This window comes from Crinia signifera, chromosome 8, assembly GCF_055691185.1.
Source record: "Crinia signifera chromosome 8, ASM5569118v1, whole genome shotgun sequence".
Taxonomy (NCBI): Eukaryota; Metazoa; Chordata; class Amphibia; order Anura; family Myobatrachidae; genus Crinia; species Crinia signifera.
The window spans coordinates 57,657,198-57,675,108 of NC_139224.1; the positions used below are offsets into that span (position 1 = coordinate 57,657,198).

Sequence of the window (17,911 nt, forward strand, 5' to 3'; positions counted from 1 at the left end):
AATGTATAGAGTGTACCTCAGTGCTGTAATTGCAATGTAGGTTATGTGGAATTTATGGAGAGTTTGACGTCACAATATGGAGGAGGGATCAAGGCACATACCCGAATATAGGGTAAATAGAATAGAGTTGGGGTAATATGGACATAAGTAAATAACAATCACATAAAGGGGGGAGGGAAGGGATTGGGGGGAATAATGGGGGAAACCCCTCCGAATAATGATACACATAGATAATGAACACTGGGGTAGAGGGGGGTTAAGGAGCAGAATAAGTTTAGTATTATTAGCACAAGCAACACCGGGGATACACGGAGAACCGGTAACACTAAGCCCAATTCCATGTTGAGGCGCCAAACTCCTAAAAACTATGGAAGTAAAAGGACGTCATATCAGAAGATCCAAGTAACTTGGAAATGTGGGGTCAGGGGGAATGTATGTAATATGTATGTTTTTTGGAAAAAATTGAAATAAAAACATAAGGAAATAAAAAAAAAAAAAATGTTCATGTGACTGTATTTGCAGGAGACTGTGCTGATTAATTTGATATGCGAGCCTGTACATAAAGCACAACAGAACTTGGCAAAAGAGATGCCGTTGTGACGTAGTCCTTCGTATACAGTTTCAGAAACTCACTCGTGCACAGATATACAGGTGTCACATATCACATTAATCAGCACAGTGACAAGGTGTGTCCTAGTCGTATTGCAACTAATGCTGTGTACACACGGGGGAGATATATTGCATATTGCTCAGTTTCTACTTTACATCAGCGACCAGAGATGGTCGCTGATGAAAAAGAAACTGCCGGGGGGAGCCCGGCAGTGGTAATCAGCTGGTCGCAGGAGCATGTTCCTGCGACCAGCGATCACCACAGGGGCAAAAAACGGGAGCGCGCACCCGGCGATATATTGCCGGTGCACACTCCCATTGCTGGCAATATGGTCGCTAAGCGACCATATTTCCCGCGATTTTGCACAAAATCTCCCCCGTGTGCACGCACCTTAAGATGCATTTTTGTGGCAAGAAAAATGCCCAACGCGAACAGATTTCAATATGACATGGTGCACTGGAAAGGGCTGTTTGCCGCTACATAGATAGACACATATCAGTGGTTATACTGTATGTAGGCAGGTTATGATCATGTAACTGGTTAAAATGATAATCAGCCACTGTGATGTTACGTCGTAGCAGTCAGTGCTTATTAAAGAATGGTCAGATCACATCTACCTCATGGTGTGAAGTGTGTTTATTTTAAGCAATATGTTATATGCAAATAATGCTGGATAGCTACAGTAGATCTATATCAGTGGTGAAATGCAGGCAGGTTATAGTTATGGGATGCGGCCATTAGGTCAACAGTGTCTAGGTTGACAGTCAAAATGTCGACACATTAAAAAAAAGTCGACATGCATTAGGTCAACATAAGCAAAAGATCAAAATGAAAAAGTTTGACATGGAAATAAAGGGTCTACATGAGTTTGTTGACTTGTTCATACTTTAACATACCATTGGGCATAGAGGGAGAATAAAATGGTGTTCCGAGCGCAGCAAGGCTCCGTGCCCACGACGGTCATGCGAGGAGACCTGATACACTTATATGGTGTCCATGTCGACCTATGTCAACATAGACAACACAAAACTGAAAAAATCATGCCGACCTTTTCCATGTAGACTTTTTGACAATGTTGACCTTTTCGATGTGTCGACCCTTTGACTGTTGTCCAATAGTGGCCGAACTATTGACTGTTGACCTACCAACCCGTGCCCATAATCATGTGACTATTTGCTGATATGGCATTTCATAGCATATAAACTGTAGATGGTAATGGTGAAATGTAGGCTGGTTGATCTTTATCAACATCAATTGGCACGCACTCAGTTTTGGTTGTTACAGAACGGTCCGATCCCGATGGTTTCCGTGCGTGTCTGACAGCAGAGGAACTGCGCATGTAGTGTAGAATTAAGGTTTTGCCAATATGCAGGCTTGCCAGCTCGTAGCATCATGTGTATACTCACTTGATTTACATGTGGAACTTCTTGGCCCATGGTTGAATATGTAATCTAATAATTGGTTAGATGAACTTTCATACAGAGTATTTCACACATGCTTGCTGGATATTTCTGACAGGGGTCAGACTTACGCAGTTCTCTATAGTAGTAATGTGTGCTTTTACCTTCTGGTCTAGTTACCGGACGGAATGAGGCAAGCCTTTTGAATGTCGGATCTCTGCCCGTTTCAGGGGGATCATAGTTCCGGAACAGATGTAGCTCAGCTGGGTGCCTATCTGACATTGTTCCAGTCACCATCACCCTGGGAATAAGAAAGGTGTGAGGAAAAAGGCAGAGTGAATAAAAGGCAGGGAATTTGGAAAGGGAAGCAAGCCTCCCCAAAGTAAAGGGAAGGAATCCCTCACTGTCCATAGAATATGGGCCTAATTCAGACTGGATTGGAAAGCACATTATTTTGGTACTTGTGTATTATCTGGGCGCCCGATATTGTTAATTGCATGCCTTAACTTAAGGCATGTGATGCGATTGACGCAATTTTCCATAGGAATCAATGTTAAATTTTCCCAAATGGTCCCTGAGACCATTAGGGTCAATGTGAAATGCCTCCCAGGTCCCCCCATTGTTTGTATGCCCCCTCATTGTTAACGCCACCCCACCAGTGAAGTAATGCTCGCTACGCTTCGGGCTCGGTGGCTCGCTGCGCTCGCCACACTATATAAAATTAACTCCACGCCGACGTGGATACTGGGGGTATGAAAAGGTCGGAGGACGCGTACCGCCGCCCATCGCAGGCTCGCCACGCTTTCGGGTTGGCGATGATGGTGGGGTGGCGTTAACAATGAGGCGGCATACAAACAATGGGGGGGCATTTCACATTGACCCTAATGGTCTCAGGCACCATTTGGGACCATTTAACATGGATTGCTATGGAAAAATCACGTCCATCGCATCGCATGCGATTTGGTTGCATGCGATACGATTTTTCCGACCCGATGAAAATATCGGGCACCCAGATAATACACAAGTACCTTTTTTTTTCTCTTATGGACAAAACTCTCTCTGCACATATTACATTTGCTGCACCTGCAGTGCCCATGGTTTTGTCCATTAGATAAAAAAATTAGTTTTGTAATCCAGTCTGAATTAGGCCCCTAAGAACAGCAATACTAATAAGGATACTGCAGAAAATTCCCCTTCCATCATGGACAGAATATATGGTACTTGTTTCCTAGCACGGCCACAATCGGGGGTAATCGTGTACCTTAACTTAAGGTACACGATCACCCCCGATGGACCCGATTTCCTTTGAAATCAGGTCCATTTTGCCGGCAAAGGCAAAATCGGGTCCATCGCGTCGGTCCATAGCCCTACTATCCACGTCGGCGTGGAGTTGAGAATATAAAGTGTGGCGAGCGCAGCGAGCCACCGAGCCCGAAGCGTGGCGAGCGCAGCGAGCCCCGCGAGGGGACGCGTATACCTGTGAAGTTATACGCGTGCGCTCGCCACGCTTCGGGCTCGCCACACTTTATATTCTCAACTCCACGCCGACGTGGATAGTAGGGGTATGAAAAGGTCGGAGGACGCGTACCACCGCCGCTCGCCACGCTTCGGGTTGGCGTCAATCGTGGGGTGCCGTTGAGGGGTTTAAAATTGGGGTCTGGGGAGACTTTTACATTGAATCCAATGTAAAATACGGTCCCAGGGACCCTATTGACATTTCAATCAATGTAAAAATCGGGACCATCGCATCGCATGCGATGCGACCGACCCGATCAACATCGGTGTGGCCGTGCTAGGAAACAAGTACCGAATATATACTTCTGCATCCCAGGTCCTAGCTGATAGTCTTGAGGAATTACTGCTGTAAGCAATCTGTATCTGTAAGACAGCACACCGATGTGCGCCGACACCTGCACGTCTTGTTGCCCCATTGGCAGCCGCTGTGGTGAGGTCTGCTGCTGCCATTTCAGGCTAAGCGCGGGAGATCTTTTGATATAAGCGAAAACTGTTCCCGTCCCCACCCACCCCCCAGCAATCCCTGTCAGCCCAGCCAGCTTCAGTACCACTGTTTTATGGTTATTGTAGCTCCCTGTGATCTATTCAATAAAGCGTTTCACAAAGAAAAAAAAAATACTGCATACTTACTTGGGGTACTTCACATCTGTCATCTTTGTTTGTTCCCCAAATTCCCTTTTCAGGAAGTCCTCTAGAGGTCCAGACTCATATGGTCTTGAGCCACGGAAAACCTCATTCTTCATACGGAAGTACAAACAGCGCAGGTACTCCATAGGCTTTCCTGATGGGAAAAGGCAAAAATTTAGTACAGGAAAATGCCTTAAGGGGTATACAGACAGGGTGATTTCTGACTAGATCGCTTAGAAATGGAGCACTGATCGCTCCGTGTATATAAACCCGGGCGACCACGCATTTCTATGGCCCGCAGGGAAAAACAGTGCTTGCGCGGTCTTTCCTGCTAGATAGCAGGGATCTGCCTATAAATAATAGGCAAAACTCCGCTCAGCAAACAGCATTGCGGAGTGCATGGCTTGTGCCACGCGATCCTGCTTAAGCCTGTCCCTTAGCACAGAGGCAGCAGTCGCCTCATGTGTACGGGGCTTTACAAAGACTTCTTGCCATAGTATATGGTTAGGTACTTCAGACTCTCATAACCAGAACAGTATTTATATATGGAAATCACACAGTTATAAATGGATATGAAAGACTTTCGTAGCAAGAGTGAACCTATGTGAAAGGCAGGCCTGTGCTATCATTGCCGGACTTAGCCTCCTGTGCAGCAGATAACACAGAAAATGTGGGTCTACAGTAAACCCCCATATCTGAGTCTCTCCATGTTATACAGAAAACATACCAGTTCAATCAGCATGTTTGTATTAATTATATTAACATATATTAGAATACACTGGGACATATATACATTAAGATGATTAACATAACATAGAACCAAAGAATCTGACAGCAGATCTTGGCCCATCTAGTCTCTTTTTATATTTTTGGTAACCTCAACCATATTTGCTCCTTGAGCTGGCCATACACTTGTGCGACTTCTCCCCTCAGAGAAGTTGCAGGAGATCCCCCCTGTGCTGCCTGGGATCTTCCCGGGCAGGAGGATTGCATGCGATAGATCCGGTATGTGGTCCTTTTGCATATATTTCATGCAATCTTAGCCAAGCCTGACTGGTTTGGCTGTGTTCCGACATATCTCTCCTGCAGCCCGTGCAAGCATGTTTAAATTGTTCTACTGTCTCTGTGAAGTAATGTTTCCCCTGAACCTAATTCCCGCCAGTGTCCGTGCACGTCCTCGTGTTCTGTTGCCCCTCTTCCTCTGAAGAAAGTCTCCCTTCCGTTCCTTGTTGAAACCCTTGATATATATATACACAAGTTTCCATCGTGCCTAACTTAGAACTTCCATAGCATTTTGTGACTGTGATAGGGCACAGGATCGCAGAATTTGGAGGCAACAAAATGTTTAGAAGCAATGGCAACATATAAACATATATACAGGTTGAGTATCCCGTATCCGAATATCCTTTATCCGAATTATTCCAAAAACCATACACTCCAGAAAGTGACAAAAAAAAAATTGGGGGGCTAAAAACTCACTGGGGACATCTGTAACAGCACTACTGATGACATGATATGTAACTGGCACTACTGGGGACATGATATGTAACAGCACTACTGATGGCATGATATGTAACAGCACTACTGATGACATGATATGTAACTGGCACCACTGAGGACATGATATGTAACAGCACTACTGATGACATGATATGTAACTGGCACCACTGAGGACATGATATGTAACAGCACTACTGATGGCATGATATGTAACTGGCACTACTGGGGACATGATATGTAACAGCACTACTGATGACATGATATGTAACTGGCACCACTGAGGACATGATATGTAACAGCACTACTGATGACATGATATGTAACTGGCACTACTGGGGACATGATATGTAACAGCACTACTGGGGACATGATATGTAACTGGCACTACTGGGGACATGATATGTAACAGCACTACTGATGACATGATATGTAACTGGCACTACTAAGGGGCATGATATGTAACAGCACTACTGATGACATGATATGTAACTGGCACTACTGGGGACATGATATGTAACAGCACTACTGATGACATGATATGTAACTGGCACTATATATGTACAAGAAAATGATTGCTTAGCATTCAAATTCAATATCTGAGATAGTACACAAATTTTGTTTCATGTTTTGAAACCTTGTTTTTTGAACAAATAAAATATATTTGTGTGTATTTTATGTGGTTGATGTGTTTATACAGCATAAATGCAAGATACTTCAAAAAGGGGATTTTTGTCCTTACCTGGAAAATCCTTATTTTTGAATCCTTTGGTGGACACTGGGACAGTGGGAAGGGGGCGGAGCCATGGCGACAGGCACCAAGTAGCTAACACTTTAGTGGTGCAGCCCAGGCCCCTCCTTCCCCACACTCCATCCTAGGTCAGTTTAGACTACCACCGGACTTAGGAGCACAGGAAAGGAGAGAATGAAAGAAAGAAAAAGAGAGATCTTGTATTACCATGAACAAGAGCATTCCCTAAAACCAACCCATCCGCCGATCAGGGGCGTCTGGGCGGGCGCCCAGTGTCCACCAAAGGATTCAGAAATAAGGATTTTCCAGGTAAGGACAAAAATCCCCTTATTTCCTTCATGCCATTGGTGGCCACTGGGACAGTGGGACGTCCCACCGCTGTCCCCTCACGGGAGGGAACGCTCCTGAGCTGCAGAAAGAACGCCACGGACGAACGCAGAGTCGACCTCGGTGAAAGTATCAAACCTGTAGTGGCGTATAAAAGTGTGCATGGAAGACCATGTGGCTGCGCGGCACAGCTGCTCTGCGGAGACTCCGGAAGCCGCAGCCCACGATGATCCTACCGAGCGAGTGGAATGGGCCGTGAGCCCTGCTGGCGCCGGCCTATTCGCCAGGAGGTATGCCTGCTGAACCGTAAGCCGCAACCACCTGGCAATGGACTGTTTAGATGCGGGCCAACCCCGCTTCTGATGATCATAAAGAACAAACAAAGCTTCTGTTCTTCTAATCTCCCTGGTCCTATCCACATAGATGCGAAGGGCCCGAACCACATCAAGAGCCCCTCCACTTCTTGAATCCTGGAAAGCAGGAACCACGATTTCTTGGTTTACGTGAAACCTGGATACCACTTTTGGCAGGTAACCCAACCTGGTACGGAGGACTGCCCGATCTTGGTGGAAAACCAAAAACGGTGGCTTGCAAGATAGAGCGGTCAAATCCGAGACCCGCCTAGCTGACGCAATTGCCAGAAGGAAACACACCTTCCATGAAAGCCAACGCAACTCCACTGACTCCAGAGGCTCAAACGGAGCCACCTGAAGAGCTCTCAGAACCAAAGGCAGATCCCACGGGACTACGGGACTCCGAAAGGGAGGAGTCACGTGCATGACCCCTTGGAGGAAAGTGCGAACCTCCGGTCTTGTCGCAATGCGCCTCTGAAACAGAACCGAGAGCGCCGAGACCTGAACCTTCAAAGTGGAATGTTGAAGGCCCAAATCCACTCCCGACTGCAAGAAGGCCAAAACCTTGGGCAACGAGAACCTCCTTGGATTCTTCTCGTGCTCTTCACACCAGCGAAAGAAAGAACTCCAGATTCTGTAGTAGACTCTTGCTGAAGACGGCTTCCTGGCCGCTATCATGGTTCTTATCACCGAATCTGAGAACCCCCTGTCTCTTAAGATCTCCCTCTCAAGAGCCAGGCCGTCAAATCGAGACGAGCTAGGTTGGGATGTTGACAGGGTCCCTGAGACAGAAGGTCTGGCCGGAGAGGTAACCGCCACTGAGGTTCCTCCGCCATGAGCCGGAGATCGGCATACCAGGCCCTGCGTGGCCAGTTTGGGGCCACCAGGATTACCCTTACCCGTTCCCGCTTGAGTCTTCTTAGGAACCGAGGAAGAAGAGCCACCGGCGGGAAGGCGTACACCAGATCGAACGGCCAAGGTGCCGACAGAGCGTCGACCAGAAATGCGCCTGGATCCCGAGTCCTGGACCCGTAGCAAGGCAACTTGTGATTCCACCGGGATGCCAGGAGATCTATCTGAGGCCTCCCCCAACGGAGGGTTAGAGAGTGAAACACCTCTGGATGAAGAGACCATTCCCTGGAGTGGATCTCTTGGCGGCTCAGAAAGTCTGCTTCCCAGTTTTCGACGCCGGGAATGTACACTGCCGACAATGCCAAGAGGTGACGTTCTGCCCAACGAAGAATTGGCTGTACCTCCAGAAAAGCTGCTCTGCTCCGAGTTCCCCCCTGGTGATTGATGTATGCCACCGCCGTGGCGTTGTCTGTCTGTACCTTGACTGCACGAGAGCAAATCAGGGGGGCCGCCTGGAGAAGGGCTAAGTAGATCGCCCTGAGCTCTAGAATATTGATCGGCAACCCCGACTCCTGGTGGGACCAAACTCCCTGGTAGGATCGGTCCTCCACCACCGCTCCCCAGCCCCTGAGGCTGGCATCTGTCGTCAAGAGTACCCAGTCGGAGACTAGGAAGGGCCGTCCCATGGACAGGTGACGTGGCTTGAGCCACCAGAGCAACGATAGTCGAACCTCCTGAGAGAGTACTATCTCCTGCCTCTTCAGAGCCTGTGGTGAACGGTTCCAATACTTGAGGATCTGGTGTTGCAACGGACGAGAGTGAAATTGGGCAAATTCCACCATCTCGAAGCACGAGACCATCTTGCCCAAAATCTTCATACATAGATGAAGAGAGACTCTCCTGTGCTTGAGAAACCCTCGTAAGAGGGCCTGCAAAGCCAGCCGCTTCTTGTCTGGAAGATAGACCCTCTGGGCCTGGGAATCCAGACGCGCTCCCAGATGTATCATCTCCTGGGAGGGTTCCAGGCTGGACTTGCGCCAGTTCACTAGCCAACCGTGAGCCTGGAGCAGGTCCAGCGTAATGCCTAGATGTTGCAGGAGTAGTTCTCTGGACTGTCCCAAAATCAGAAGGTCGTCCAGATAAGGCAGAATCCGCACTCCCTGGAGGTGAAGGAAGGCTGCCATAACTCCCATCACCTTCGTAAAGACTCTTGGTGCTGTAGAGATTCCGAAGGGTAGAGCCCGAAATTGGACATGAAGATCCTTGGTTGCAAACCGGAGGTACTTGCGGTGATCCGGATGTATCGGAACATGCAGGTATGCATCTCTGATGTCCAGAGATACCATGAAATCCCCCGGCTCCATTGCCTGTATAATGGACCGGAGGGACTCCATGCGAAACCGCGGAATGTTCAAGTAACAATTGAGATCCTTGAGATTCAGGATTGGTCGGAATGAACCATCCGGCTTCCCGATCAGGAATAAATTGGAGTAATAGCCGTGGCCCCTCTGCTGAGGAGGAACCACTTCTATCACCCGAGACTGGAGAAGAGTCTGAACGGAGGTGTTGAGAGCCTCCGCCTTCAGAGGACAGGCCGGGCGCCCCGTGATAAAGAATCGGGTCGGCGGACGCCTGTTGAAGGAGAGATAGTATCCTTCCGACACTATACTCAAAATCCAATTGTCCGATGTCGTCTCCCTCCATCTGTTGGCAAAATGGAGGAGGCGAGCCCCCACCGGCAGGGAGTCGACCTGAGGGGTCCCCGAGTCATTGGGAGGCCTTCTCCGGGGCCTTAGGAGGCTGACGTTTGCCAGACTGGGACTGTCTGCTCTTACCAAACGACTCCCTCCTGGGAGGACGGCTTCTTGTTGAAGATTGTCCCCTCGGCTTTCCCTGCGGCCGAAAGGAACGAAATGACTGCTTCGGCTTAGAGGGTGCCGACGGGAGGAAGGCTGTCTTGGAAGTGGCTACCGTAGTCACAATTTTGTCCAGCTCCGGACCGAAAAGCATATCGCCCACAAAAGGAAGGGCCTCCAGGGCCTTTTTGGACTCTGCATCCGCATTCCAAGTGCGGAGCCACAAGGCTCTTCTGGCTGCAACCGAAGACGCCGAGATCCTAGAGGCTAACGTAGCCGTGTCCAGGGCCGCCTCGCCCAAATACATGGAGGCTTCTCTGATATGGTCCACCAGAGAAAGCAGCTCCGACCTGCGTATGCCTGACGTAATGTTCTCCGTCAACATATCTGCCCATTTGCCTACCGCCCTAGCCACCCAGGCCGAGGCCAAAGCTGGCCTATTAAGCGTACCCGCATGAGTAAAGATAGATTTAAAGACATGTTCCATCTTTCTATCCGTGGGGTCCTTTAGAGCCGCCACAGTGGGAATAGGCAAGGTAGTAGCCTTTACCAGCCGGGCTATGTGGGAATCCACCTGAGGCGGGCGTTCCCATTTCGTGCGCCCGTCTGCCGGAAAGGGATAAGAAGAAACCATCCTTTTAGAAATTGTAAATTTCTTATTAGGAGCAGACCAGGCCTTTGCCAGGTCTCCCTCCAGCTGCGTTGAAGATGGGAACACAGCCGGATCCTTCTTCTTGCGCTTAAAAGAGGGTGCCTCCTCCGCAGGGGGTTGGTCTGGCTCCTGTATGTTTACGCAAGAGCGGACCGCCTTCACCAGCGCATCTACCCTGGACTGGGTCATAACCTCGTCCTGGGATGTAGCCTCCTCGTCAGGGTCGTCCGGGTCATCCAGGTCAACAGGGTCATCTGTGTCCGCCTGGTCGTCCTCTGAAGTATCCGTCCCCGTAGAGTCAGCTCTCTGGGTGCGGGCTCTGGGGTTCTTGCGCTTGCTAGCGGCACCCAGCAGGTTCTGTAGAGAGGAAGAAACCTGAACCAGTCCCTGCACTGAGGAAGAAAGGCCCTGTACCCAAACTGGCTCAGGCGCCAGCGTCAGCAACTGAGGCTGGGACTGCGTGAGCGGAGCCGGTTGAGCTGGTGGAAGAGTCGCCTGTGAAGGCTGACTCAACACTGGTGGGGGCTGAGGGTGTGAACGGGAAGCGGCTAGCTGTCCAGCAAGGTCCCTCATGGCTGCCGTCAGGGCCTGCGCCCAACCCGGTTCCCCGGAATGGGATGCCTGTGACGGGGCCGAATCCACAGAGTCCCCACCATTACAGCGTGTACACACACCCCCATGGTCTGTCGAGGTGGAAGAAAAATTCTCCTTGCACCTAACACACTTAAAGGCCCTCAGGGCAGGAGCGTCCCCTGACCGCGAGGGTCCTGCGGACTTTGAGCCTGACTTAGAAGTCATGGCTATGCTCTATCCCACTTCAATACAAGACAGAGTGAATAGAGAGATTTGCACAGAAAACCCCTATAAAAAGAGGGGTGTGAAAACACAGCACTGAACACCTCAAGGGTGCAGTGTCAATGTAGTACAACCTGACCCGACTGGAGACCGGGGAAGGAAGGGTGCCACAGAGTCCACACAAAAGCTGCTTTTCTGCTGCTCCTCTGCACCGATGTGTGACAGAGTCAAGCCTCCATTAGGACAGGACGCTGGCAGTCCCCGGCGGGAACTCATATAGAGGCTCCCTGCCGGGGATTGGGCGGGGAGGAGGTGAGGGACCTCCCCCCCCTCCTGGAACCTTGCCAGGGCTGAGAAAAATATGGCGGCCCCCACCGCTACAACAATAGCCCTGGTGGTCTAGTGGCCTCGGTTTCCCCTGTGGGGACCGAGTGTCACCGCCAGGAAACCGCCGGGAGCGCACCCACCCCCGGCGGCTACGTGCGCTGGGTTCCCTCCCTCCGGCGTCTACTATCCAGACGCCGCTGCGAGACAGAGCGTCTCGCGGTCACCGTTGCGGGACAGAGTCAAGCTTCCATCGGGAAGCGTCTCTGTCTCGCGTCTCCCCCAGCCGCGATACCGCTGCGTGCTGTGGGGAGGGAGGGGGGGAAGTGCGGCTTACCTGCTCCGTGGCGCACGGTCCCTCTGTGCTGGGACCCCGCCTGCAGGTCCGTGGCAGTTCACGACGAGCTGGCTCCGGAGCAGGTGAGCAGCCTGGGTGGTCCACCCGGCTTGCTCACCGCAAGTGTAAAAAAAAAAAACTTTTTAAAAAAAACGCTGCAGAAAACTGCAGCAGCTACTAAAAAACGTGCCTGTGCTCCTAGGCACCAAGAAAAAACTGACCTAGGATGGAGTGTGGGGAAGGAGGGGCCTGGGCTGCACCACTAAAGTGTTAGCTACTTGGTGCCTGTCGCCATGGCTCCGCCCCCTTCCCACTGTCCCAGTGTCCACCAATGGCATGAAGGAAATATACCATATATACCTGAGTATAAGCCTACTTTTTCAGAACATTTCTTATGCTGAAAAAGCCCCCCTCGGCTTATACTCGAGTGAGGGTCCCACTTGAGTCAATAAGTTTTCCCAGTTTTTTTGTTGTAAAAATTGGGTGCCTCGGCTTATAGTCGGGTTGACTTATACTCGAGTATATACGGTACATCATTGAAATATTAAAATAATCCAAAATACGAAATAATTCTTTATCCAAAATTGTCCTGGTCCCGAGCATTTTGGACACGGGATACTCAACCTGTACTGATATTTGTAGTGGAGTATTACTTTTACTGTATTTTTATTATGTAATTATTATGGAATGAATGAGTGTTATATAGTGATATTCCTCACTGGAAATTCACCCTTTAAAAGAAAATAAATTCATATAATTATGTGGACTGAAGTTCATTTACTGCTTTCACTCTATGTGAATATGGGTATTCACCTACGTATGCACTTGGGGATCATATAAAAACCATACCTCTAGCAACCCATGCCGCTGGTCACATCTCCTATGGTAAAAATAAAGAAAATATATGCAAATAAAAACTAAAACTAAGAAGCCTAGCTCCCATGGGTGCTTAAAAGACACTGACAAATAAGGGGTTGCAGAGTGGGCCAGACCATTCGTATTGGGGAGGTCGTAAACAAAGCCCCTGGTAAAGAGGGCTAGAAAACACAAAAACAGAAAAAGCAAAGCAGTCTTAACTTACCATGCACTATGGCTAGTGCCAAGATACCTCCCGTGCTGGTTCCAGAGACCCAATCAAATAGCTCCCTTATAGGACGGCCTGCTGTTTTTTCTAGGGCAATAAGCAACTGAATAAGGACCAATCCACGGATTCCACCACCATCCAAGCATAGAAGACGGTCTCGTCTGCAAGTATGGGGGATAGTCAATCAGCACTATTGTATTTTATAGGTTTCTGTATTAAGAGTTTAGGATATCAATTGCAGTTTTTATTTGTATTTAACAGGAGTTTATACTTCCTTTTTTTAATTATGTAATTTTTTATTTTTTATATATGCGTGTAACATAGAAGAAACAATACAGTATACAAACATTAACGTGCGTCTCTATTTTGCATACGCCATATACAGTATATATGTACCTTTGCATTGTTTTCTGTACAATATATATATATATATATATATATATATATATATATATATATATATATATATATATATTAATCAAAATGCGATTGTTTGAGTAACCCAGCAGTTATAGGGCTATAACAATAACAATGATATGGACATGTCGAAATATAGAAAAATGCATATCATTGTATTAACGAAGCCCTTTGGAATCGCCATGTGGGCAAACTGTTTGCCAGAACGGAGTTGTTCCATCTGTCCCATTTGGCATGGTAGTGTATAAGGGCGCATCGTACCTGATGCACGAATTTCTCATGCCCTGAAACATCATTAACCAGTGCTCTCCAATTATGTTTACTAGGGGAAGTTACAGCAAACCAGTTGCGTGCAATAATTACTATAGCTAGAGTGGCGATGCACAGGACGTATTTGTAGAATATAAGGGAATGGAATTCCTCAATGTCGAGGCCAAACATATAAATGGCAGGCGACATAGGCGGAAGAGTAGGCTCCGTCAGAACCATGTCCGCCCAAACCTTCCCCCAAAAAGCAAGTATAGCGGGGCACGTCCACAGCATATGCCAGAAGTCCGCACAGCTTGTTCCACATCTAGGGCATTTAGTATCCGGTCACAGACCTGCTCTGTTGAGTCATGGGTGTACGATAAGACTGATGGAGAATGTAATACAATACTTGTTGGTATTTAATACAGGGGTAGTAAACCTCATCGAGCCCAGTATCTGCGCCCATTGAGTCTGATCTATGATACCGATGTCAGATCCCACTTGAGCCTTAGTGTATCTAGATTATGAGATGATACATTTGAAATAAGTGTAGCATATATACTGGAAATCTGCTTAGACTGACCCAAGTTCATGATCAGTTTTTTTTTTAATCGGGGAGGGCGAGATAGGTGGAGTAGTCCCACCGAATTGTGTATGTGTCGCGTGACGCAACTGGAAATATCGAAAAAAAATCTTATTAAAGATGTGAAACTCATCGCACAACTGTTGGAAGGATTTAAGGGTATTATCTGTATATAATTGTGCAACCGAAGTATGCCCTGCTTTCAACCATATGTTATCCTCCGAAAGGGGTAGAAGTTCCTTACATGTAGCATTAGACCATGGGTCCTCAAACTGCGGCCCTCCAGATGTTGTGAAACTACAAATCCCAGCATGCCTTGCCACAGTTTTAACACTCCCTTATAGCAAAACTGTGGCAAGGCATGCTGGGATTTGTAGTTTCACAACATCTGGAGGGCCGCAGTTTGAGGACCCATGCATTAGACCATAGAGGGGTATCATCATCAATGTCTTTCCATGTAAAATAAGAATGGGACTGTTTCCATACAGTCAAGGTCTGCCCGAGTGTATATGGGAGACCCCCACGTGCAGTACCAGCTAAGGGAAAATGCAGGGGGACAGCGTAGGGCCCACCCTCTCAGCAAAAAAGCCTGAAAAAGTAGGACTATCCCATCCCTGCACCCAATTAGATATGTGCATTAACTGAGCAGCTAAATTGTACATAGGGAGGTCGGGCAGGCTGAGACCGCCATCACCGTTGGCTCGCATTAGAGTTCTTAAGGCCATTCTAGGGGTCCTACCACCCCAGACAAATGTAGATAATATACTGTTTATCTTAGTGAAGACTTTTCTTGGAATATAGGTGGGGGAATGCTGTAGGAGGTAAAGATATTTGGGCTGTATTACCATTTTAAGGAGATTAATTCTGCCAGTCATGGTAAGGGGAAGTTTCTTCCAAACATGAATTTTCCTCTGAAGATTTGCTGTAACTGGGTCTAGATTTTGGGCTATTTATTCCGTGACCTCTGGTGTAACCCAGACTCCCAGATATTTAAAGTGGAGAGTCCATTAAAGCGGGGAAGCAGTGGGGAAGATAGCATTGATATCTTCACCTCAACATTCATTAGACACACTTGTGTAATTGTATCAGTAGAAATAGCTCCTAGGTAGCAGACCACAAAACTATGTCCTATAAAAAAGGCCTCAAGCTTTGTGAATTTTAATGGTGTTTTCCATATACAACCATATTGCTTAGAACCCGTTATCCCTCTGTGCGGATGAGTCACTCACACTCGTAGACCATCTCCTGTGAAGTCCACAGTGTCCTGTGACACCAGCATACTGCTCAGACCGGTGGAAACATAGATCAAGTCCTGGAAGCCTGAGGGAGAATTACATGATAATCTTTTTAGCATTCCAGAGGTAGAAAAGCAATCCCAAGCAAAGAAAAAGTGAGACAGATGGAGAAAAGGAACCAAAAATCGTTAGCGAATAGGTGAAACAGTGCTCACATGTCCATTCACAATCCTAAGAACAATTGTAAGCATCTCTCTGAAGCCCACATTGGATGTAATTCTACTTCATAAACACAAGTCTTCTAAGGCAGAGCAATCCGTGAGCTCAGGCCCCAAGACTCTAGAAGTAGTCCATAGTATATATATTTCTTTGAACAATTATTTTATACAGGATCTGGACTAAAAGCAATATATATATGGCTACTATAATGGCATTTTAAATGGCTTAATTCTACATTACTGCTTGCGCCAGTCCATCCATGTCCAGACTGGTGATGGAAGTCACTAAAATACATTGTACACATCCAGGTGTGGTGTATAGAGCACTGCCTGTACAGATCACATCAACAGGCAGATCTCTGTACATGTACAGCTCATGAGAAGGAACATGTGTGCACAGAAAGAGATGCTTCCCACATCAAAGGTTGAAGAACAGAGAAGAAACACCTGGAAGGGAAAAAAAAAGGACAGCAAAGGTTTGCATAGGTAAGTCTGCAAAGAGACAAGGGATAGTCAGAGAAAACGCCGGTCAGTGGAATCATCATCACTCTTGGGAGCTCAGGACCAAATAAATAATGGAAACATTAATAACAATGCAATGGATTGGTGTCATGTTCTCAACATTAGGAATTATTAGGTATAATGACCTATCATGTGGTAGTATTAGGTTAGGTGAAAAAATAGGTACTGAGTTCCCAGCAATGAGATGAGTGAAGAGTAAAAGATCTGTGTTTGCAGGAGGCAAAGCAGGTTACCTATGCCTCTAGTTTGGTCCACGGGGCGTGCAGTACTGGGGGAGGAGGCAGCTGCTGGAAGCTGGGTGTCAGGGGGAAAACAGCGCTCTGCTCCTACATTACAAAGCATGCCGAGTAGCACCTTGCGATTGGATCCTTTAAATGGAGGATGGGAAAATACAAAAATCATATGTTTGTGGATCCAACTGCTGCACCTGTATGTGAGAACAGCTTTATGGCAATTGTTTGACAATGAACTAAAGAATACAAAAGGCCACCGGTTCTCAAACTCAGTCCTCAGGACCCAAACAGTGCATGTTTTGCAGCGCTCCTCACAAAATCACAAGTGAAATAATTAGCTCGACCTGTGGATCTTTTAAAATGTGTCAATGAGTAACGAATGCACCTGTGCACCTGCCGGGTGACCTGGAAAACTGAGGACTGAGTTTGAGAACCCCTGTGATAGGCAATATCTGTTGTAGCATTGATTCTGTGTGTGGAGGACTAGTAATAACTTCGTTAGGAAGGAAGAACTGCTGATAATAATGGATACACTGTGTTCCGCAACTCATATTTATTATTAAAATTATTATACTCCGTGTACCCATGGATATCAAGAAAAGGGGGATGCTGATGCTCACTGATGCCCCAAAGTAATTATTCACAGATAGATCAAATCAGCTTCTATCCACCAATGTTACCTAGCTAATATACCCACAAAATCTCAGCGCTTATTAGGGTTACCACCTTTGCTGGATCTGGCTGCCATGAGTCCCGGTGTCTCCCCAAAGTCATTGGGCTGTTCTACATTGGCCCCAAACACCATAAGAGCCTTGATAATTTCCAGGTGATCCTTCTGTGGAATAAACAATAATCCAAATTAGGTTTATTATAACTAAGAAACCATTTTGAAAATATATATATAGTAAAACATACTTTTGGTATATAAAAGTTCTTGAATATATGAAAACAAATCTTTTTTAATGAAAAGAGAGGGAGAGACTTATATTGGTACATTTTTAAATGCAATTGTTTTTTTAATTATCTTAAGTTAAATGAAAGAATGCATCCTCATATGTTGATGTTTCTTTCCCTTTGTAATGAAATTTAGTGGCTAATTCAGACTTGATTTTACCCAATTTTGAGAACAAATTTGCCCTGCAATCCTGTGCATTGCAGGTGACATCAGAAACTTTTAATAAATAAGGTATTAAATGTATGTCTTACCTTCATTGCAAGGTGTAGAGGTGTGTTGCCATGCTCACCCTTAGAATTGGGGTCTGCTCCATGTGTCAAGAGCACCATAGCGCAATCAAACCGGTCTCTCTTCACCATAATGTGTAACGGGGTCTCGGATGTTCTGCTGTAAGAATTCACATTGCTACCACGCTCGAGCAACAGTAGAGACATCTGCAGAAAAAGAGAAACAAACCTCATTTGTGACCATTGTAATCTAGGGTTTTACTGGAAAACAGAACATGTACTGTATACATAG

General features: G+C 47.0%; 1 protein-coding gene across 4 annotated transcripts in view; it reads right to left on the reverse strand.

The window, feature by feature from the left end:
- The window catches only part of PLA2G6 (phospholipase A2 group VI), a 66,920-nt gene that overhangs the window by 17,328 nt on the left and 31,681 nt on the right, over window positions 1-17,911 (reverse strand). For 3 of the 4 annotated variants that reach the window (XM_083156468.1, XM_083156469.1, XM_083156470.1), the window contains exons 7-13: window positions 17,644-17,826; window positions 17,164-17,272; window positions 16,438-16,572; window positions 15,459-15,549; window positions 12,978-13,141; window positions 4,156-4,306; window positions 2,175-2,311 (exon numbers count right to left, since the gene is read on the reverse strand). In XM_083156468.1, the coding sequence (XP_083012594.1) occupies window positions 2,175-2,311; window positions 4,156-4,306; window positions 12,978-13,141; window positions 15,459-15,549; window positions 16,438-16,572; window positions 17,164-17,272; window positions 17,644-17,826 (970 nt within the window). The remainder of the gene's footprint in view (window positions 1-2,174; window positions 2,312-4,155; window positions 4,307-12,977; window positions 13,142-15,458; window positions 15,550-16,437; window positions 16,573-17,163; window positions 17,273-17,643; window positions 17,827-17,911) is intronic. The other variant, XM_083156471.1, reaches the window with a different exon arrangement.